General features: G+C 35.1%; 1 protein-coding gene across 4 annotated transcripts; it reads right to left on the bottom strand.

Moving 5' to 3' along the window:
• Positions 1–3,946: 3,946 nt before the first annotated feature.
• On the bottom strand, positions 3,947–7,463 carry LOC143573928 (putative WD repeat-containing protein C2A9.03). Of its 4 annotated transcripts, none has more exons than XM_077058691.1 (9): positions 6,777–6,894; positions 6,526–6,684; positions 6,340–6,426; positions 6,130–6,264; positions 5,952–6,062; positions 5,761–5,852; positions 5,568–5,673; positions 4,642–4,728; positions 3,947–4,571 (listed from the first exon to the last, which is right to left on the bottom strand). In XM_077058691.1, the coding sequence occupies exons 1-9, from the start codon at positions 6,873–6,875 to the stop codon at positions 4,158–4,160; spliced, it is 1,290 nt and encodes a 429-aa protein (XP_076914806.1). In that variant the 5' UTR covers positions 6,876–6,894; the 3' UTR covers positions 3,947–4,157. The 4 variants fall into 4 exon arrangements, with proteins under 4 accessions (XP_076914806.1, XP_076914804.1, XP_076914803.1 ...); XM_077058689.1 differs by having other exon boundaries at positions 6,526–6,693; XM_077058688.1 differs by adding an exon at positions 7,274–7,463 and having other exon boundaries at positions 4,223–4,728; positions 6,777–6,937.
• Positions 7,464–18,317: the final 10,854 nt, after the last annotated feature.

The raw sequence follows: 18,317 nt of genomic DNA on the forward strand, positions 1-18,317 counted from the left end.
ACTTTCTTACTTGTACACTGTGCATTTGTCTTTGTACTGTAGTTAGTTAGTTACACACTGATCATAGAATACTCCATTGACTAAGAATGACAGGTGACTACTTGAATAATAATGGGTCCTATTAGATACACCCACCCCCCTTATACGTCTCGTATAAGACTATACGGGGACCTATACGTCTCGTATAGCCTTATTTGGGGCGGGCGAATTGGTGAGGTTCTTTAGCAAGAGGGCAGTGTCTTTAGAAAACCCCTAATGATCTATGCCTTTATTTGATTTTTTTTTCTTTTTTATTAATATTCTACATTAAAATTAAACCATCTGAGGATTTCAAATTTGCAATCCAAAAAATGTGTATTATTTTTATACAACATTGATCATTTTATAGGAGAAAAAATCAGAAAGATAGTTATTTTTATTAATGTATTACGATTTCAGACAATAGCCATAACTATGGTCATGAATCTTCTGTTACTCTTGGTATGCAATCATATAAAAAGAATGAGTTATACGAATATAAAAATTAGATGATCGTATCTGATTTATGTATAAGTTATTATGGACAAATAGAAAAAAATTAGAATCTGTTTTGCGTTGCATATAGTGTTGATATTCACTCAGTGGCCAAACATCCACGAGTCAAAGTCACTAGAGTTGACGATATTCACTCTTAATCCAAACAATGCAAATCACATTTGCATGAATCATTAATTAAGTTGGTTAGAGACGACAATGAGACAGTTTTGGGACGAGTATTGGTAAAATCTCAGTCTCATACATGTCATCCATGTCCTATACTTTTTGAACCAGTTTCTTAGGACTATATGTATGGGTATTCTTGTGATATAATTATAGAGGTATAAGTGTATAACACATAATTATATATATTTTTTTTTCTGATTTTCCTTCTTTCAAAGATAGCTAACTACATATAATCATTAGATATATTGTATATTTTATATTTTTATTGGAGACAGAAAAATGTAGTCAAGAAAGGAACTACAAGTATGAGATTAGGTGATTTAAGTATTGTTATTGTTGTATAAATGACAACTATGCATGTTAGAAAACTGCTCACGGGTTTCTTGGATATGTCATAAATGTTTTTTAAACATGTTTCGAGGTAAAAGATACATATATATTTGTTTGCAATCATAAATTCATTGTATTAAATATGATATCATATTTGATTTTGTTATATTTTCATTATTATTTAATGAAGTTGAAAGAAAATATGAGAAGCCCGTGTGAGAGTGAGACACTTTTGTTACTTCTTCACATGAATCATTTTATATCCATCATTTGATGACCGCCTAAATGCCTAATTTATAAATTATAAGACAAATAGGTATAATTTGTTTTAACATTTGTAGCTTAGGGTACATGACACTTTACAAGAAATTAATAAGATGCATAATTGACACATTGTGAACATATATTTCTATAAAATTTGTTACAAACATGTACTAATTTACTCCTCTTCGTAACAAATAAATATTATTGAAGTGTGGAAAAACATTTGAATTACAAAACTGACTCGAAAATCATGAAAACGTACTAGTCATTTTTTCATGTGATATACTTGTATATAGTCAGTCATATATAGATATAGATATGGTAGTAGTTAAATATGCATATAATCTGGCGTTACGCAACAATATGGTCATATTTACATTTTAATTTGTGTATCCGTTTTTATTCCAACAAACACATGTTAAATTTTACGTGAATGCGTACCACCTTTCGTTCATGTATCAAAAGTCTCCTTAATGCATCAATATGCATCTTTTGTGTGACCTGCTATATAAAGATCGGTCTTGATGCATGTTAGAGTTCGTTAGAGAGCTCGCTTATACCATTTTATATATATACATGTATGTAAATGTAAAATAGCACGGGACGTTTGTTAGAGAACCCGCTCGTAGTTGGCCTATAATGCCTGTATCAATTACTGTTTTTTATGCCAAATGTTACTCATGTACTATTCTTTACAACAATAAATCTAATAAGCTACTTTTTCCATGTTTGAAGCTGAAACATCCCAAGAAGATACATGTGCATGTATCAACTACTATATAGCTAGTGTGACATGGAATGAGATAAAAATACTAAGCAGGAATTTCTCTAATTAGAACTGGTTCCTGCAAGTTTGGTACAGTAGCTTGTCGGCTTAACTGCTGTAGAACGGGTATGGGGTATTAGATAATTTTGTGTGCCCGGAATTTTGACCACGGTTTCAATCATTGTCTGGGTACCCCCCCCCCCCCCCTCCCCGGGATAGGATGGAAAATGGTGGGTGAGAGGTAGGGACCGGACAACCGACCGAGGCGCGTAATCTTTGAGGGCCAACCCTATGGTAGGGCAAGATGGTGGGTGAGAGGTAGGGGCAAGACCAATCCTATACAATAACTAGTTAATAATGAAGATTTATGAATTATAAAATGATATTTTGATATAAGATATAATTGAAATTACGTATGAAATAAGAGAAACGTGAAAAGGAATTTTGGACCCACATAATTATGACACGTGGTGTAATCAACTACTTATTTATTATGTATAGATTTTTGTAATATACAGTCCCTTATGTGTAAATGGACTAAAATACTCATACTTTTAATTGAAGAAATAGTCGATATATAAACTTGGAGTTAGTGGTGCAAATGAGCCGAGCTGCTCCTGAGCTACTCGAGATCGGCTCGTGAAAAAGCTCGATCGAGTTGAGCTTAAACAAACGCTCGAGCCCGAGCCTGCAAGTAAACTCGTTTAATAAATGAGCCCGAGCTTCACTTATTGAGCTCGAGCCGGCTCGCGAGCCTAACGAGTCTATCATTAACATAATTTTTATAATGTATATTTGTTAATTATTAATTAATTTATTTAATATTATGGAAAAATAACTAACTTATATATACACACACACACACACACATACATACATACTAGTTTTTATCCCCGTATTACGAGGTTGTTTTACATTATTCGTTTCTAATATTTATATATTTTTTTGGATTTTAATTTTATTTATTGTAAACAAGTTAATAATATACTTAAGATTTGATGATGAAAGGGTCACAACTAAATGAAATGTTATAACCCGGTTTAAAAGCTATTTGAGTTTGGTGAGATCCATAACCCGCTTATTTTTTGTTTACTATAAAATTGTTTTTTAATTATAAAAAATATTAAAAAAAACTAATATTAATTTTTAATATGGATCTTTATACAAAATATTTGGTAAGATTTAATTTAATGAGATTTTTTAACCTGTTTAAGGACTATTTGAGTTTAATAAGACATACACATGTATTCAGATCAAATGCATGAGAAACCTCAATTTACAAATAAAGCAATCTTGATGCTTAAGAGAATATAAAAAGGTTTCATTTATATATATTTAAGATAAGATCTTATCTTATATATAAAATTATAATCGAAAACAATATATATAAAAAAATAATTATAAGTATATAAAAATAAACTAAAAAATAGTAAACGAACCAAGCCTGAGCCGAGCTTTAGAAATAGAGATTTAAACGAGCCAAGCTCAAGCTCTGTGTAAGTTAAACAAGCTTGACTCGAGCCTAGTCGAGCTTGGACTCGGCTCAATTTGTTTGCACAGCCACCTGGAGTTAATTGAAACTATAATGAAAATAGTGTGACCGAAAAACTAATTAAATGGGTTTCTGTTGCACGACAAGTCATTTCTTGATCTTCAAATGTGGCACTAAGAAGTCATGAGCATCACCTACAATATCCTCTTGTGTGAGATAATTGCCGATGGCTTGTTTCGGCAACCAACTGGTAGTATGAGTTCGGATACGGTAAGTTGCACCATATAAGGGTACTGTCGATTCTGGCAAACTCAACAGTGAACACAGAACATTTTTCGTATTGTCGGTCGGTACCTACTTCAAACACACCCTTAAAAGGAACAACAAAAACATGATCAACCAACCATACATTGCAAGAACGCTGTCATCAACGGCAGCATAACCCAACCATAATTCGACATTAAACAACCAACAACCCATTTGCCCCTAACTTATACAAGGCTCCTAACATAGTCAACAAACCTTTCTCAACTTCAAAAGATTTTCACTATACATACTGGTCTCTTCCAACACACGGGTCGCCTTATTTCACCATAAATATCACTACACAAACGAATCCAGATACCCATACCTATGCCTTTTGTTGAACTGCAACAGGCTGGCATAAGTCCGGTCCCACACGCCAACATAAAGCGTTTCATCATCGGGACTAAGAGACACGCCAGATATTTCCCCAAAGAAATCAATTTCTTGTCTTTTCTCATAGTTCAAGTTGGTGTTGTAGACATGAACAAAATCTGCAGGCTCTGCAACCACCAAGAACTGCCCGTCTGATGAAAAACGAACTGACCGAACTGCCCCCATGTTGCCTTTAAGAACCGAAACTGGTTCTGAAAGGTTTCTTACATCCCATACTCTGCACGTCTTGTCTTGATTGCCTGTTGCAAAGATGTTGCCACCTGGATGCCACGCCGATGCAAATGAGTAGTCCAAGTGGCCTTCCACTGTGGCAATCGTCTGCCAAAAGAAGAATGATGTCATTATTTGAAAAGGAAATTATCAAAATAATATTGTTGAAAGTTCTTGCCTTTCCACTTGTGGAGTCTACTAGCAATCCATGAAGATTATCACCGACTACAGTTATGAGCTTGCGATCCGGGCTCAAAGATGTATGCTGCAACAAGAAAAAGTACAACGGGACGTTAATTTGGGTTGTGTTTTAACTCTAAGGTGTCAAGCAGGTTCATTAAAAGATTTAACTAAAAAGAAATATTGGGTTGAAAGTCACCGCTAACGTATTCATATTAATAAAACTTTCTATGCCACTTTATTAAGAAAAGAAGTTCTGATTTTTATTACTGTAATTATAGAAGGGTATTTTAGTCTTTTTACACATATAGACTAAAACGTCTTTCTAAGAAAAACAGGTTGGTTAGAAGATTCAACAAAAAAAAAACATCTGGTTGAAAGTCACCTCTAATGTATTCCATATGCATAAAACTATCTATATCACTTTATTAGGGAAAAAGTTCAGAATTTTAGTACTGTAATAAAAGAACGGCATTTTAGTCTTTTTACACATAAGGAATAATACGCCCTTCTATTTAACAGAGTTAAAACACAGTGTTAATTGAAATGAGAATGAAACTAATGAACTGAAAAGAACAAAAAATAAACTTTTGGACTATAAACAATAATTTTTGACAAACCACATGGACTAAAAATAAACTTCTGGACTATAAACAATAATTTTTGACAAACCACATGGACTAAAAAGAAACTTTTGGACTATAAACAATATTTTTTGACAAATCACATGGACTAAAACCGTAGTTTACTCTTTTTTGTAAACTCACTTTTATGATCTTCTAAAAAAAGTGATTCAGTGTTTACAGGTTAGCCAAAGCCAGCCCAAACCAATTTGACCCGTGCTAACAGTATTCATGTTTTGACCGGAACCCAAATTGATCAATCAGCCCAACCCACATGACCTGTCCAATTTACGAAACTCACATTCACGGGCCAAGGAAAACGGAAATGATTCACAAGCTGAAAGCCATCCATATCATACTCCCTCAAACCACAATCGTTGTTCGAGGCCATAAAATGCATTCCACCACTACAAAGTAACAATATTAATAAAAAATAAGTCAACACACCAACAATAATGTATCTTCTATTAAACATGTACATAATTCATAATTACCTCAAGCTATCGTATATCTCTATAGCATTTGTAATAGCATTATCTTCATAAGTTGTTCTTGTACAAAAACTTACCCCATGTTTATCCAATCTCTGCATAATTTAACAAAAACTATGAACGATCACTAAAATGTTAAAAAAGAAAAACTAAACCTTAGACCAACTACTTAAGTCTTTGTACGAACAAATTACCTTACAAGCAAGCTCTCCTTGAAAGCCTCCTGCAACAAGAAATTCATCGTTGACTGCAAGTGTACTGATCTGAGTTTGTGTGAAACCTTCTAACAAACTTCCGGCATGTTTCTGAGCCACAAAATAAATATCAGCACGGGATAGTCTCAATAACATTTAAAAATATATACTAAAGTACCTCAGTAGGCGCCACATGCCCAGAAAAATTGAGGATTTCTGTCAAGTTTTGAGATAGTGATGACCAATGCATGATCGAGTAGTTAGACATGAGGTATACATCATGCTTTGAAGTCGCCCATACAAGGTTCCTTAGCTGAAATAGCAAACACATTACTTTAATATCAATCTACTTGAAAACAAAATCTTGAACAAAGAGAACGTTATAAACCTGAAAATGAAGGATTGTAGGCTTCACTGATCGTGTATTATGAAAGAAATCGTAGTAGTTTCCACCCTTTGACTTTTGTTTACATTTCTACACCCATAATAATAATAATAACAATAAAGTTGTCATATAATATCAATAAGTGGAAAAGGACGGTAGTCATATTCATAAATACGAGTACAATTATACCTTATCGACAGCTTCACCCGACAAGGGAATATTCTCATAGTTTCTATACTGTTCAAGCCGTGTACGTCTATAACTTTCTCTTGTTATATTCAATCTTTCCCATGGAATGCCTTGTATATCTTTCCCGGATCTTGCTTGAGCTGAGGACGTATCCGTCACCTTCATAAGCTATCAAACATTAAAACTTTGAAAATCGAGCATATTATATTATGCTACATTTAATAACCGAGAAAATGTGAAACTAGACTGACCATAGCATAATCATCAAGATTTTGATCTTCACCACCGTTTTCTTCTTCTTCTTCGTCCACTTCGTCTACAAAATCCGACATCTCCCCTTCTTCCGCCATGTAATCGATCTGATCAGCCTCGTTCGCATCAAATCAATCCGAATTCAACACCCCTTAACTTCCTAAAAAACCAAAAAAGAACTACAAATCAAGCTCTTTAAAAACCGCAGAACCCGAAAACCCAACTCCAAAACAAAACCCCCAAGCTTAATTCAACAAAATTGCAATAAAAAACAAAACAAAAAAGGGTATCTTTCACTGAGGCATTTTAACAAACAGGTGGTGTGCATGTTAACTTACAAGCTAAAAACTCTACCAAAACAGGCAAAACAAGACAAACAAACATACAATCACAAGAAACCCACCTCAGTGAACAAATTAAAGACATATAGAACATCAATTAACCATGAATTTGAAAACCCTAATGGTAAATCAAACAAAAGGGTGTGTGTTGGTACCTGATGTGAAGAGATTAGATGGATGAATATGCAGGTGAATTAGTGTTACAGATGTGTGAAAGAAAAAGAAAGAGAAAGCCCCACAAGCTCTATCTCCACATTAAACCCGATCTATCTACTACTCTAAAATCAAGAACGGTGGATTCATTTCATTTCATTTCACTTTTTCGAATACATATCACATTCTAATGTTTTCTAACATTATAATATTATATTATATGGTACGACTAGATATTATATTGTATTGTTTTTTACTAAAATATTGTCTACTACAAACTCTACATGAGCCCTTATAAATATCTTGTTATCCTAATCTAAAGTCTAATGTGAACAATAATAATTCTTTAAGGTTATGTTAGTAATAATGTGATTGGTTGGAACTAGAAAGTAATTCGAAATTATGATAAGTTATTGCAGTTTTTAACATGTAAACCGCTACATGCCAGTCATTATCGTCAAAGTTGTTGTCGGCTTGTCGTCGATACTATCACCACACCCCCACCACCTATCATATAAAACTATGTGAGATGATTTTTTCATAAAATAACTTGATGGGAGTATATTTATATTCGTAAGTCTGAGAAATATCACAATATGAGATCATATTGACTAAAGTGTCCTTAGGCGCACTTCTATTTCAACATTATTATGCTCTGATGCTTAATCCAGTATCGGGATTCAAATTATAATAAGAAATAAACAATAAATGAGTATGGTAAGAACACATATCATACTAAGTTAGAAATAAAATTCTCTGTTACATGAAGTAGCGTTTGAGATAAACAGCTTTTCAGGATCTCTCGGGTTTTACTGTCGCCACCTACTAATGTCTACGTAAGCACAATTGTTTGCCATTGCAATCTGCATCACCAACAACAACAGTGGTGGCATTGGGGCGGTTGAGACGAGGTGGTAAAGCTGTGGCGGAAGAGGTTGTGTGGGTGGCAGCAATGGAGTGGGGCGATGACGGTGAGGAGTTGGAGATTTCAGTTATGTACATGAACTATGAGGTAAGCGGTGTATTGTTTAATTTTCGAAAATTAGTTAGAATCATTAACTATTTTGAGGCTCGGCTCGTTTACACCCCCAACGATATTATTAAATATTTCAGTGTAACTTAACTAAAAAACAATCAACGCAATAATAACTAAGGGTGCGTGGAATTTGAATTTGAATCGTATCTCTTAATTTTTTTTTATTCAAAAAATTTGGAATCTCATTTTTAATGTGTATGGTTGACACTTTGACAACTGAGTCGGAATTAATTGCATTTAAAAGAATTTGATCATTCTTTCAAAATGTGAAGGAATTTAACTAAAGTAATGGATTTCAACAACTAAACACCATCGAATATGCCAACGCTAACCTTGTTGCCGCCTCGATAGGGTACCAATGGCAAAGTAGTTTAGCAACGGGCAGTGACCGAATGTAGTAGTGATAACGACTGTTATGGTTGTCGGGATAAGTGGCAACAACGATCGAGTGGGGTGACCAATGTAAAGTTGGGGTGGTGGTTGGCCAAATGGTGAAGTGGTGGGGTTGGCAGGGTAGCAACAATGTGGCGGCGGTAGGGGTGGTCAGCATATAGGTGGTGACCATAGTGATAGATCTAGTTCCTTTGTAATTGATTCGTCACTTCAATTCAAAATCATTTCATAAATTTCACTTCACTTTGAAAAAAATTCAATTCCAAGTCAAATTCATTCAAATTTCAATTTCTTTGACAAATTTCACTTAATTCAAAAACAATTTATGAACAAAATGCAATATATATATAATTTATTAACTAAAATGATGATACACATTGTATCACTCTTTGGAAAACCGTTGTTTTTAAATCGGTTGGATAAGCTTTAAAAGCTGAATCTAGGAATATCTAGTATTTAAGCCCATCATTCGCGGAGATTGTATGAGTGTGTGGGTGAAAATGTATTTGTTACCTGACATATTGATGAATTAATATAAACAATCTATGCTTTAATATAAACAACGGTAAAAATAAGCAAGTCACATAATTAACTAAACGTGTTTATAGTTAAAACTTAGCTTTAATTATAATAAATTAAATAACAAAAAGAATTACATGTACAACAGAATAAAAGAAAATTATGTTTAAAAAAAAGTTGTACTAAAGTATTAACTCTACTAGAGTATATGGGTAGAAATGTAAATCGCTTAAACAAAAAGAATTATTAAAGTTCGGGGACTATATGTTAACTCTATTAAATTTCAAGAGTAAAAACATAAATTGGTTAAAACAAAAAAAAAGTTCAAAGCGTAACCCATATAAAAAAAAGAATTATTACAATTCAGAAGTCATATGATAACTCTACTAAAATTTAAAGGTGGAAATGTAAACTAGAAAAATAAAAGTTTTATTCTATAAAAATATGTCACTTACACTCTTAAATTAGTATTGTTCGCATATTGTAATGTTAGTACATAAGATTAATTAAAATAGTTAAAGAATAAATATAATATAAACAAACACCAATTTTTTTAAGAAACGATAATGGTGGAATCATAATTAAGAATGTAAAAAGATTTGCTAAATCTTAAGTACGTACATTAATAGATAAGATACAATTTATTTTACAATGACATGACATTACAAACCTTTTTTTGTAGGGTTTTGTTGGGCTATGGATGTCAAGTGTCAACTTTTCATTTTCTTGCATAATTCTAAAATACAATCAAGAATCGGTGTGAAAAGAAACTTCTTATTGTTAATTTGGAAAACAAATGATTTGTCTCAAAGAATTTTTGCAATGACTTGACTTACTTAGCGGTGGAGCGATTACCGTGTGCCAAATGTTTTAAACATCAACAGAAAACTATTGATCTTATGTCTAATCTTTGAACAAATGATGAGTTTTTTACTTTCCGATTATTCTAGATGATAAAAATAATGTTGTAGAATTCAACTAAAAACCGATTAATTTTATAAAACGCATGAGTAGAATTCGAATTTAGATATCTTTGGTCCAAACATTTGTAGTTGTTGTTTAGCCTCGGGTGATTTGGCGGAGCATTTGTTCACTTGTAGTTGTTGTTTAGGATTATTACGACTAAATGCACATTCCTAGACGTTATGGATGAACACAAATCGAGACATAAGATCTATTTGTCGTAGTGCTCAATATTGTTGCTTTTTTTGGTATTGACCTAAACTTCAATAAACATTCCTACAGAAAAATATGAGCAGTAGACATGTAAAAGAACTGGTTTAGACACATTAAACCGATTTCAAACTCTGGTTTGAACCCGGTTATAAACTGGTCCCAACCGTCGCTAGACCGGTCTGGATAAGGTTGGGCCATTCCCATTTGAACCTGATCTGGTTTATCATAAATCGGTTTTGACCATGGGTTAACCAATCTGTACCGGCATTAAACCCGAACTGGTTTGGATAAAACCTGAAATGCACACGTCTAGTGACTAGCATTGGCAGTCATTCTCATTGTTAGATTGAACATTAAATTTAAAAGTATGATTGGGACCAGCCCATAGTAAACTAGTTGATGGGCCTCCGTGTCCACATTATCCACGACCACAACTTTTATATGGACTTATCCTCCTCCCAAAAGACCTAATTGGTAGGAGCTCCTAGTCTTTGACTTTTTTCTTTCATTGGTTTGATTAATGTTTTTTTTTAAATCTAAAAAGTCATTTATTAATTGGAGATCAAGGGTTCTTAGAAGAAAAGGTTGAAGCAATCTTATCCTCCTCCCAAAAGACCTAATTGGTAGGAGCTCCTAGTCTTTGACTTTTCTTCTTTCATTGGTTTGATTAATGTTTTTTTTAAATCTAAAAAGTCATTTATTAATGGGAGATCAAGGGCTTAGAAGAAAAGGTTGAAGCAATGAAACACCCCCCACCCACCCTTTTTTTTGAGATAATTCCTAAAATGATCTAAAAGAGGAGAGAGAGAAAAAAAGTATCCTAAATGGTCCACATTCCCAAGGTAACCCATGAAATATGTACTGACCAGACGTTTTGGGAAAATAAACGACGAGATTTGTAATCCACTCAAAAGTTGACACGTGTAAAGGTTCTGACACACCAGACGAGATTTTTAACTAAATCCACTTTTTAAAAAACAGTCCACCAAGACTGTTTAATAATGTTTATTCTCTAGTCAGTCCATATTTTCTTTTTCTTGAGATTTGAGCTTTTTTAATTTCGTCTTGGTAGACGCATTTACATTGAATTTAGTCTTCCAAGTTCATATTCCAAAGTTTCTTATCTTGTAAGTTCAAATCCTCTTTTATTCTCCTATCTATATCTTCATCTTCGTATATCTATAACCATCTATAATCCATCAATCTCATAACTACACTTTAGCGAAATGAAGTATAAGAGAGGAGATCGAGTAGAGGTTGCGGATTTGGTCCCGGGTTTTTGGGATCGCACTACGCCGGTAACATAATCTCCACGTTTGGAGATGAATACCTAACAAGATAAATACAGAAGTTTGAAGATAAATTCGAAGAACATGAAGAATATGAAAGAACATTAAGAACAAGGAAGAAGATCAATACTTATTTCTTTATTAATATTTTAATTTATGAAAGTGGGGTCACATAAAACTTAATTAAAAATATAGTCGGAGTAAACGGAATAATCAAAAATATTGTCGGTCAAGACGGAATACTAATAATCTTATCGGTCGAGACGATATTAAAACTCTTAAAACTTATAAAAAGAAAACTTGAGAATATAAACTCTTTGGTACAAATTCAATGTAAATGCGTCTACCAAAACGAAATTAAAAAAGCTCAAATCTCAAGAAAAAGAAAATATGGATTGACCAGAGAAGAAACATTATTAAACAGTTTTGTGGACTGTTTTTTAAAAAGTGGATTTACTTAAAAATATGGTCGGAACAGACGAGATTTTTAAAAATCTCGTCTGGTGTGTCAGAACCTTTACACGTGTCAACTTTTGAGTGGATTACAAATCTCGTCGTTTATTTTCCCAAAGCGTCTGGTCAGTACATATTTCATGGGTTACTTTGGGAATGTGGACCCATTTAGGATCTTTTTTTTTCTTTCTCCTCTTTTGGTTCATTTTGGAAATTATCCTTTTTTTTAAATATCAACATGTTTAATGACATCAATCAACAAAATTAGTTAGATTATTAATCTAATATGTTATATATCTTAACATATATCTTTTAAAAATATGTCCTTTGTAGTGCTATGCAGTTGAATGTTATGTTAACCGTAAGTTATAAATTTATAATACTCGTTTTTATGATTTTCTCAACATTAAAATATCTAGTTAGATTATTAAACAATTCATTTATTAAGAAAATTTTGTGACTTAAAATAAAAACAAACACTACTTATATTTTATAAGGATTGTAGATAGGTATAAAGTTATTAGAAAACAATTTGCATGGATTATATCTCATAAGTTGTTAAGGATTAAAGTATTGAGTGGATCAACTTTTAAAAAACTTAACATACTTTAAAAAAATATAAATAAATCATGAATGACATTTTACAAATGTGTTTTATAAATTTATATAAGTATTTATTATTAGTTTGAGGATACAGTTATAAGATAACTAAAACTTATAAAAAATACAAAGATAATGTGTTATATACTCGAATTTGATAAGTGTATCATGATATACGGTGATGAGTTCATAAACTTTATTTGCTACCAAAAAAGTTAACCTAAAAGGCTAAAATGGATCAAGTCAAATCAAACTGGGCCAAGTCGAGAAATTACATTAAATAAACTATTATAGAAATTTAAGCAACAAATATTATCAAACATAACAAGCGAAATACATGTTATACTTGACCTCAATGTAATTCTATCTTTTAAGTGAATATTTTGATATAAGATCGATATAAGATCATTCATAATGCCAAACCTATACAAACCGCTATATTAGTATCACATCAGATTTCAAACGTTTTTAAAAACACCGCTTTTCGTCCACAACATCAAACTTTCACAAACCCTATTAAAATATTATAATGATATATATAGTGTGTATATGTGAGAGGGTGGGGGCCACCACCTCGTATGCTCCACTGTTTGCAAAGGTAAACCTAAACCCTTAAACCTTGCCCCGCAACGCTGCTCGTTTGCGTCTCTTTGTTTGTGCGATGCCAGCTGTCACACCCCCATTCTAGGCCCAGGAGTGTGAACCATAGTTGGTACCATATTTGTAAATAAATCAGAGTAGCGGGTTATAGCGGAAGTCTTTATAAAAACATAAGGATCGATATTATAAATATTTACAATACAAAAGACGAGACAAAAGTCTCGTTTTAAGTTTACTTGTTTATATGTTTCACAAAACCATCATATTTTAATATTTACACAAAATTATCCGAGCCATCGGATTCTTGAGCTTCTTCGTCTTGCAAGCTCTAACCTTGGTTACCTGCAAAATGTTAATAAAATACGTCAGCAACGAATGCTGGTGAATATGCTGACGCTAAAAAAATATTTTCTTTACTTAACTACCCCTCGAGACCACGTAAGTCTCGGCCCATCTTGGCTTAGGAATAATCAAGTTAAAACAATTATCATAAACTTGAGTCTCTACACTAGGTCACCTCAGCAAAACACCGCAGCGTTTATGACATAACTTAGGTACCATAAATATACACATGACCATTCCCCACTCGGACGTAACTTAGATCCGGCCCATCGTGGCTGGAGGTCGTGAGCAAGCGTGGTGCGATGTGCCCACCGCATTCCACATATGTAAGGATCCAGACAAACGTATACCATAGCCTGAGGGCTGGCTTATACTCTTATTTATAATGTTTTTAGAGACACGTAGCCTCATGTAAAGTTTTACACATAACACGTTTGTTTGTTTAAAAACAAGTTTGTAAAAGTGGGGCGTATCCACCTTTTAATGGGATCGGCTTCCAACACCGTCCGTATGTCTTTCCTTCGCTATCTTGCACCTATAGTACGAGTATAACATTCATTAGTCGGATACACGATCCGGCTTAAGACCTTTAGTCTTATCATCTCGATGAACCTTTAGTTCATTATTTCTTTTACTTTAAAACTTTTAGTTAAAAAGTAATCTTTATAAACCTTTAGTTTATATTTAAAAATCCGACGTTTCTTCTTCTTTAATAAACGTATTTCTTTTATTTATTATTTAAGCATATTCATAATACTTAAATAATATATTTTATAACAAAGAATAATTATACACACATATATATATACTCATATATATATCTTTATTTTTTTTTTCTTTTCTTTCTTTTCTTTGTTATTTATTTTCTCTTTTTATATTCATCGAGTATAATTCCGACTTGGGCATTAAGCCTTTATAATATTTTAATATTATTTTGGTCGGACATTATGCCTACCTTGCTTGGCTTGGCAACACCCTAGTCACTTGGGCAGCACTTCGACGCCGTTCAATCGATACTCTTTTCTTTTCAACTCCTTCTCCTTACTTGGCACGCTTTTCGAGACACCAACACTTTTGGCACGCACTTCGAGGAAATAACCGGGTTGTCGGGGCAGTACTTCCTTCGTGTTCGGGATGTCGGGGAGTGGCACGGAAATCGAGGTAACGGGGCACGTAAAACGAGGTGGATCGATGGCACGTATTTCGAGGTGTAGAGAGAGAGTAGTGAAAGAGAGTAAACTGAATTTTGGTGTGAGTTTGGGAAGATCCCATGGCCGCTATTTATAGGGCTGATTTTGGGTCCCATTGAGGTACGCGATGGGTTCCTTGGCTGGCCCATCGCGTACCGCGCTGTAGGACTGGCCAGTCACCCACTAGGCTTGCCACGTGGCGACACGTGGCAGGCGCCGAGCCGCGTGGCGACACGTGGCGGACGTGTTGCTGATGGTCGGTTAATTTGTTTATGTTTTAGTTCGTTTATTATTTAGTTTTAACTGTTTATTCTAGAACTATCGATACTTCATACGTGTAATATTGGATTTCAGGTCAAAGGCGTTAAAGTACTCATTGTGGACGTGTTGTGACACGGAATGAAGACCCGGGATGTCCAGCACGCAAAACGATAAAAGAAGTGAAGGTTGCTGTGTCAGAGATGTGCTGAAGTCCCCATCGCGTACCGCGATGGGAGATAAAATGATGTGTTGACTAATGGTCAATCGCGGTACGCGATAGGCCTTAGAAGACCCCGTCGCGTATCGCGACGGGTGTGCAGACGGGATTTTTTGGTTAATACCATATCTTCCATCAGATGAAACCCTAACTCCGTTTTGACGAACGATAGGCGATTCCAGCAGCTCCAAGAGGCGATTTCCACCATTATAGCTTGTGCCAAGACCTTCCACGTGATCCATATCATCCGTATCGAAGATTTGATGATGTCTCGGCTCGGCTAATCTCCTAGAATCGCACCCGGGATGTATAGTTTGTAACCATTTACAGTTTTTCTCATGTGATTAAGAATACTTATGTTTTGTTATTGAAAGATTGATATATGATTACTGATGTTTAGTATTTCTGTGTGTTCGGTCGGTTTAGGTTTACGTTGGTCTGAACGATCTGTTACCAGTTGCTAGATAATTAGTCATATAACTGTTTGGTTAGATTGAATACGATAAAACGTACAATTACCCTTAACTGAGTCACACTGGCAAGGACTGTTTGATAACCAGTGCCGTGTGTAAAGTAATTGTTGACGTCTAAGGTTTTGTCTGGTTGATCAGTTTTCAGTTAATCATTAATAATAAATCTGTTAGGTTACATGAGATACTGTTTGGTTTCTTACTTGAATTCCCGGGGTGTGATTTGCTTTGTTAACTGTTTACAACTCGCTTATTTGTTCGTTGCTTAGTTATCTTAATTCAAAATATTGCTTGTGTGATCAGCACTAAAACCAGTTACTTCATAATTATAATTCTGTTACACGAATTACATTGACCACATACTCCTTGTGATAATATACCTTACTTGCTCTATCTATTTAGAATAATTAGGTTTTTGATTGACTCAAACGACGGTCATCAAAATGGCGCCGTTGCCGGGGAGTTAGTGCGCTTTTAGTTTTTCGTGTTATTTGATTTTCGTGTTTTATTTAATTTTCAGTTTTTAGTTTAAGTTTTATTTTATTTTATTTTATTTGTATTTTTTTCATTTTACACGGGTTGTGTTAGTTGTGCAGATTACAGGTTTATGCGCACCCGCCATTCGGGCCGACAGTCTCCGTTAGTTTACGAGCCCGAAATCGAGAGAGTAGCTTGGCAGAACCGAGTACAAAACAGAAACTCACAAATGGAAGACCAGAACCAAAATCAAAACCAGAACCAGAATCAAAATGAAAACCAGAACCAAAACCACAACCAGAACCAGAACGATAACCAGAACCAAGATCCACTTCCACAAACCAACATGTTTCACCCAGACAACATACCGGACCCACCAAACTTCAATAACCAGAATAACCAAAACAACTCAGCTCGTGCTTCTAGAACCCGAAATCAAAACCGAAACCAAAACCGAAACTTAAACCTCAACTTTGACCAAGCCGGACCATCTACTCCAAATAATAACCTCAATCGTCGAGTTAGGTTAAATATTGATGATGTCAGATCGAGTGTTCCGACTGAAGATGAGGATGAGGGTGAAGAGAATAACGGAAACGAGGGTTTTCGGGCAGCTGATGATGAGGTTGATCGATGGGTTAGGAGGAATCGGGCGGTTGAGCCCGAGAATGAGCTTGATGAACCAGAGGCTGAGGGTGATAATCAGTACGAAGAAGAAGTAGAAGAGCCGGTAATTCGAATACGGGCTGAACCCGTTAACAGACACCGAAGGGATCGAGACAGGGTTAATCGGGCGGAACGGCCCGAAAGAGTTCGTGGTATTCCGGTTAACCTGGGATGTATGGGAAACCCCGGGGGCAAAGGAGAAGTTACATAGCCCCGGCTCATGGTGTTAACAGTCGGTTTAGACCGGCTATCTCAGATGGAGCATCCCCGTTGGTTCCACAGGAACGAGTGCAGGGACAACAAACTTTTAAGTCCCGGCCATCCTACATCAACATCGTTCCTCATTTCAACGGGATGGCTTCGGAAGACCCGTATTCGCACTTGATCGATTTTTCGGCTGTTTGCGGGTCTATTGGTGATGGTACGTTCGATCAGGATGAATTTCGGTTGCGGTTATTACAGTTCTCATTAAAAGACAAAGCAAAACTGTGGTTTAACTCGTTACCAACACACAGTATCAAAAACTGGGCCGAGATACAACAAGTCTTCCTAAACGAGTTCTATTCACAGTCGAAGACTACCGAGGCCCGTTCAGACATTCGTCACTTTTCACAGTTACCGGGTGAGTTATTCCATGAAGCTTTTACCAGGTATAAGGATATGATCAGAAAATGGCCACATCACAATATCAAACCGGGGGGGAAATATTTCGGGTAATCAGGATCAGCAGAAACGGTCCTCGGGTAATTCGGACGAGTCAGTACACTCGAAGTTGGATGCATTATTGAAAGCCATGACTGATCAAAAGGCCGAGACGAAACAACAGTTCGAGTTATGGGATAAATCATCGGAAGCAATGATGAAGCAAATTGGTCAGCTCGCTTCAGACATGGCGAAATTACAAAAGAATGCGGGCCATCTTCTGAGTGACACCACAGTCAACCCGAATCATCAGAGTTCCAGTTCGAAAAAGCACGTCAACCAGGTAAGTATTTTACGTAATGGTAAGAAATATGATAACAAGGTTGGGGGTCCACCACCTTTGGTTGATGGGGTGGTGGAAGAGATTGATGAAAATCTCGTCAGTGATGACGAGCCGGAACCGATTGAATTAAATAAACCTAACAAAAGTGAAATTATAAATAATAAATCGGTTCCGAAGGATGACACCAACAACTCCAAGGATAAGGAAAAGGTGAAAACTGTTCCATATCCCGATGCTTGTTGGCGCCATCAAAGGCGAAGATGGCATCAAAACGAGGCCCGCAACAAGAAGAAATGTGGGAAACGTTTAAACAAGTCAAAATTAACATTCCTCTTTTAGATGCCATAAAACAAATTCCCGCTTATGCTAAGT

Source organism: Bidens hawaiensis, unplaced genomic scaffold, assembly GCF_021521415.1.
Source record: "Bidens hawaiensis isolate Kalapana, Puna unplaced genomic scaffold, B.hawaiensis_p1.1 tig00026727_1, whole genome shotgun sequence".
Lineage (NCBI taxonomy): Eukaryota > Viridiplantae > Streptophyta > Magnoliopsida > Asterales > Asteraceae > Bidens > Bidens hawaiensis.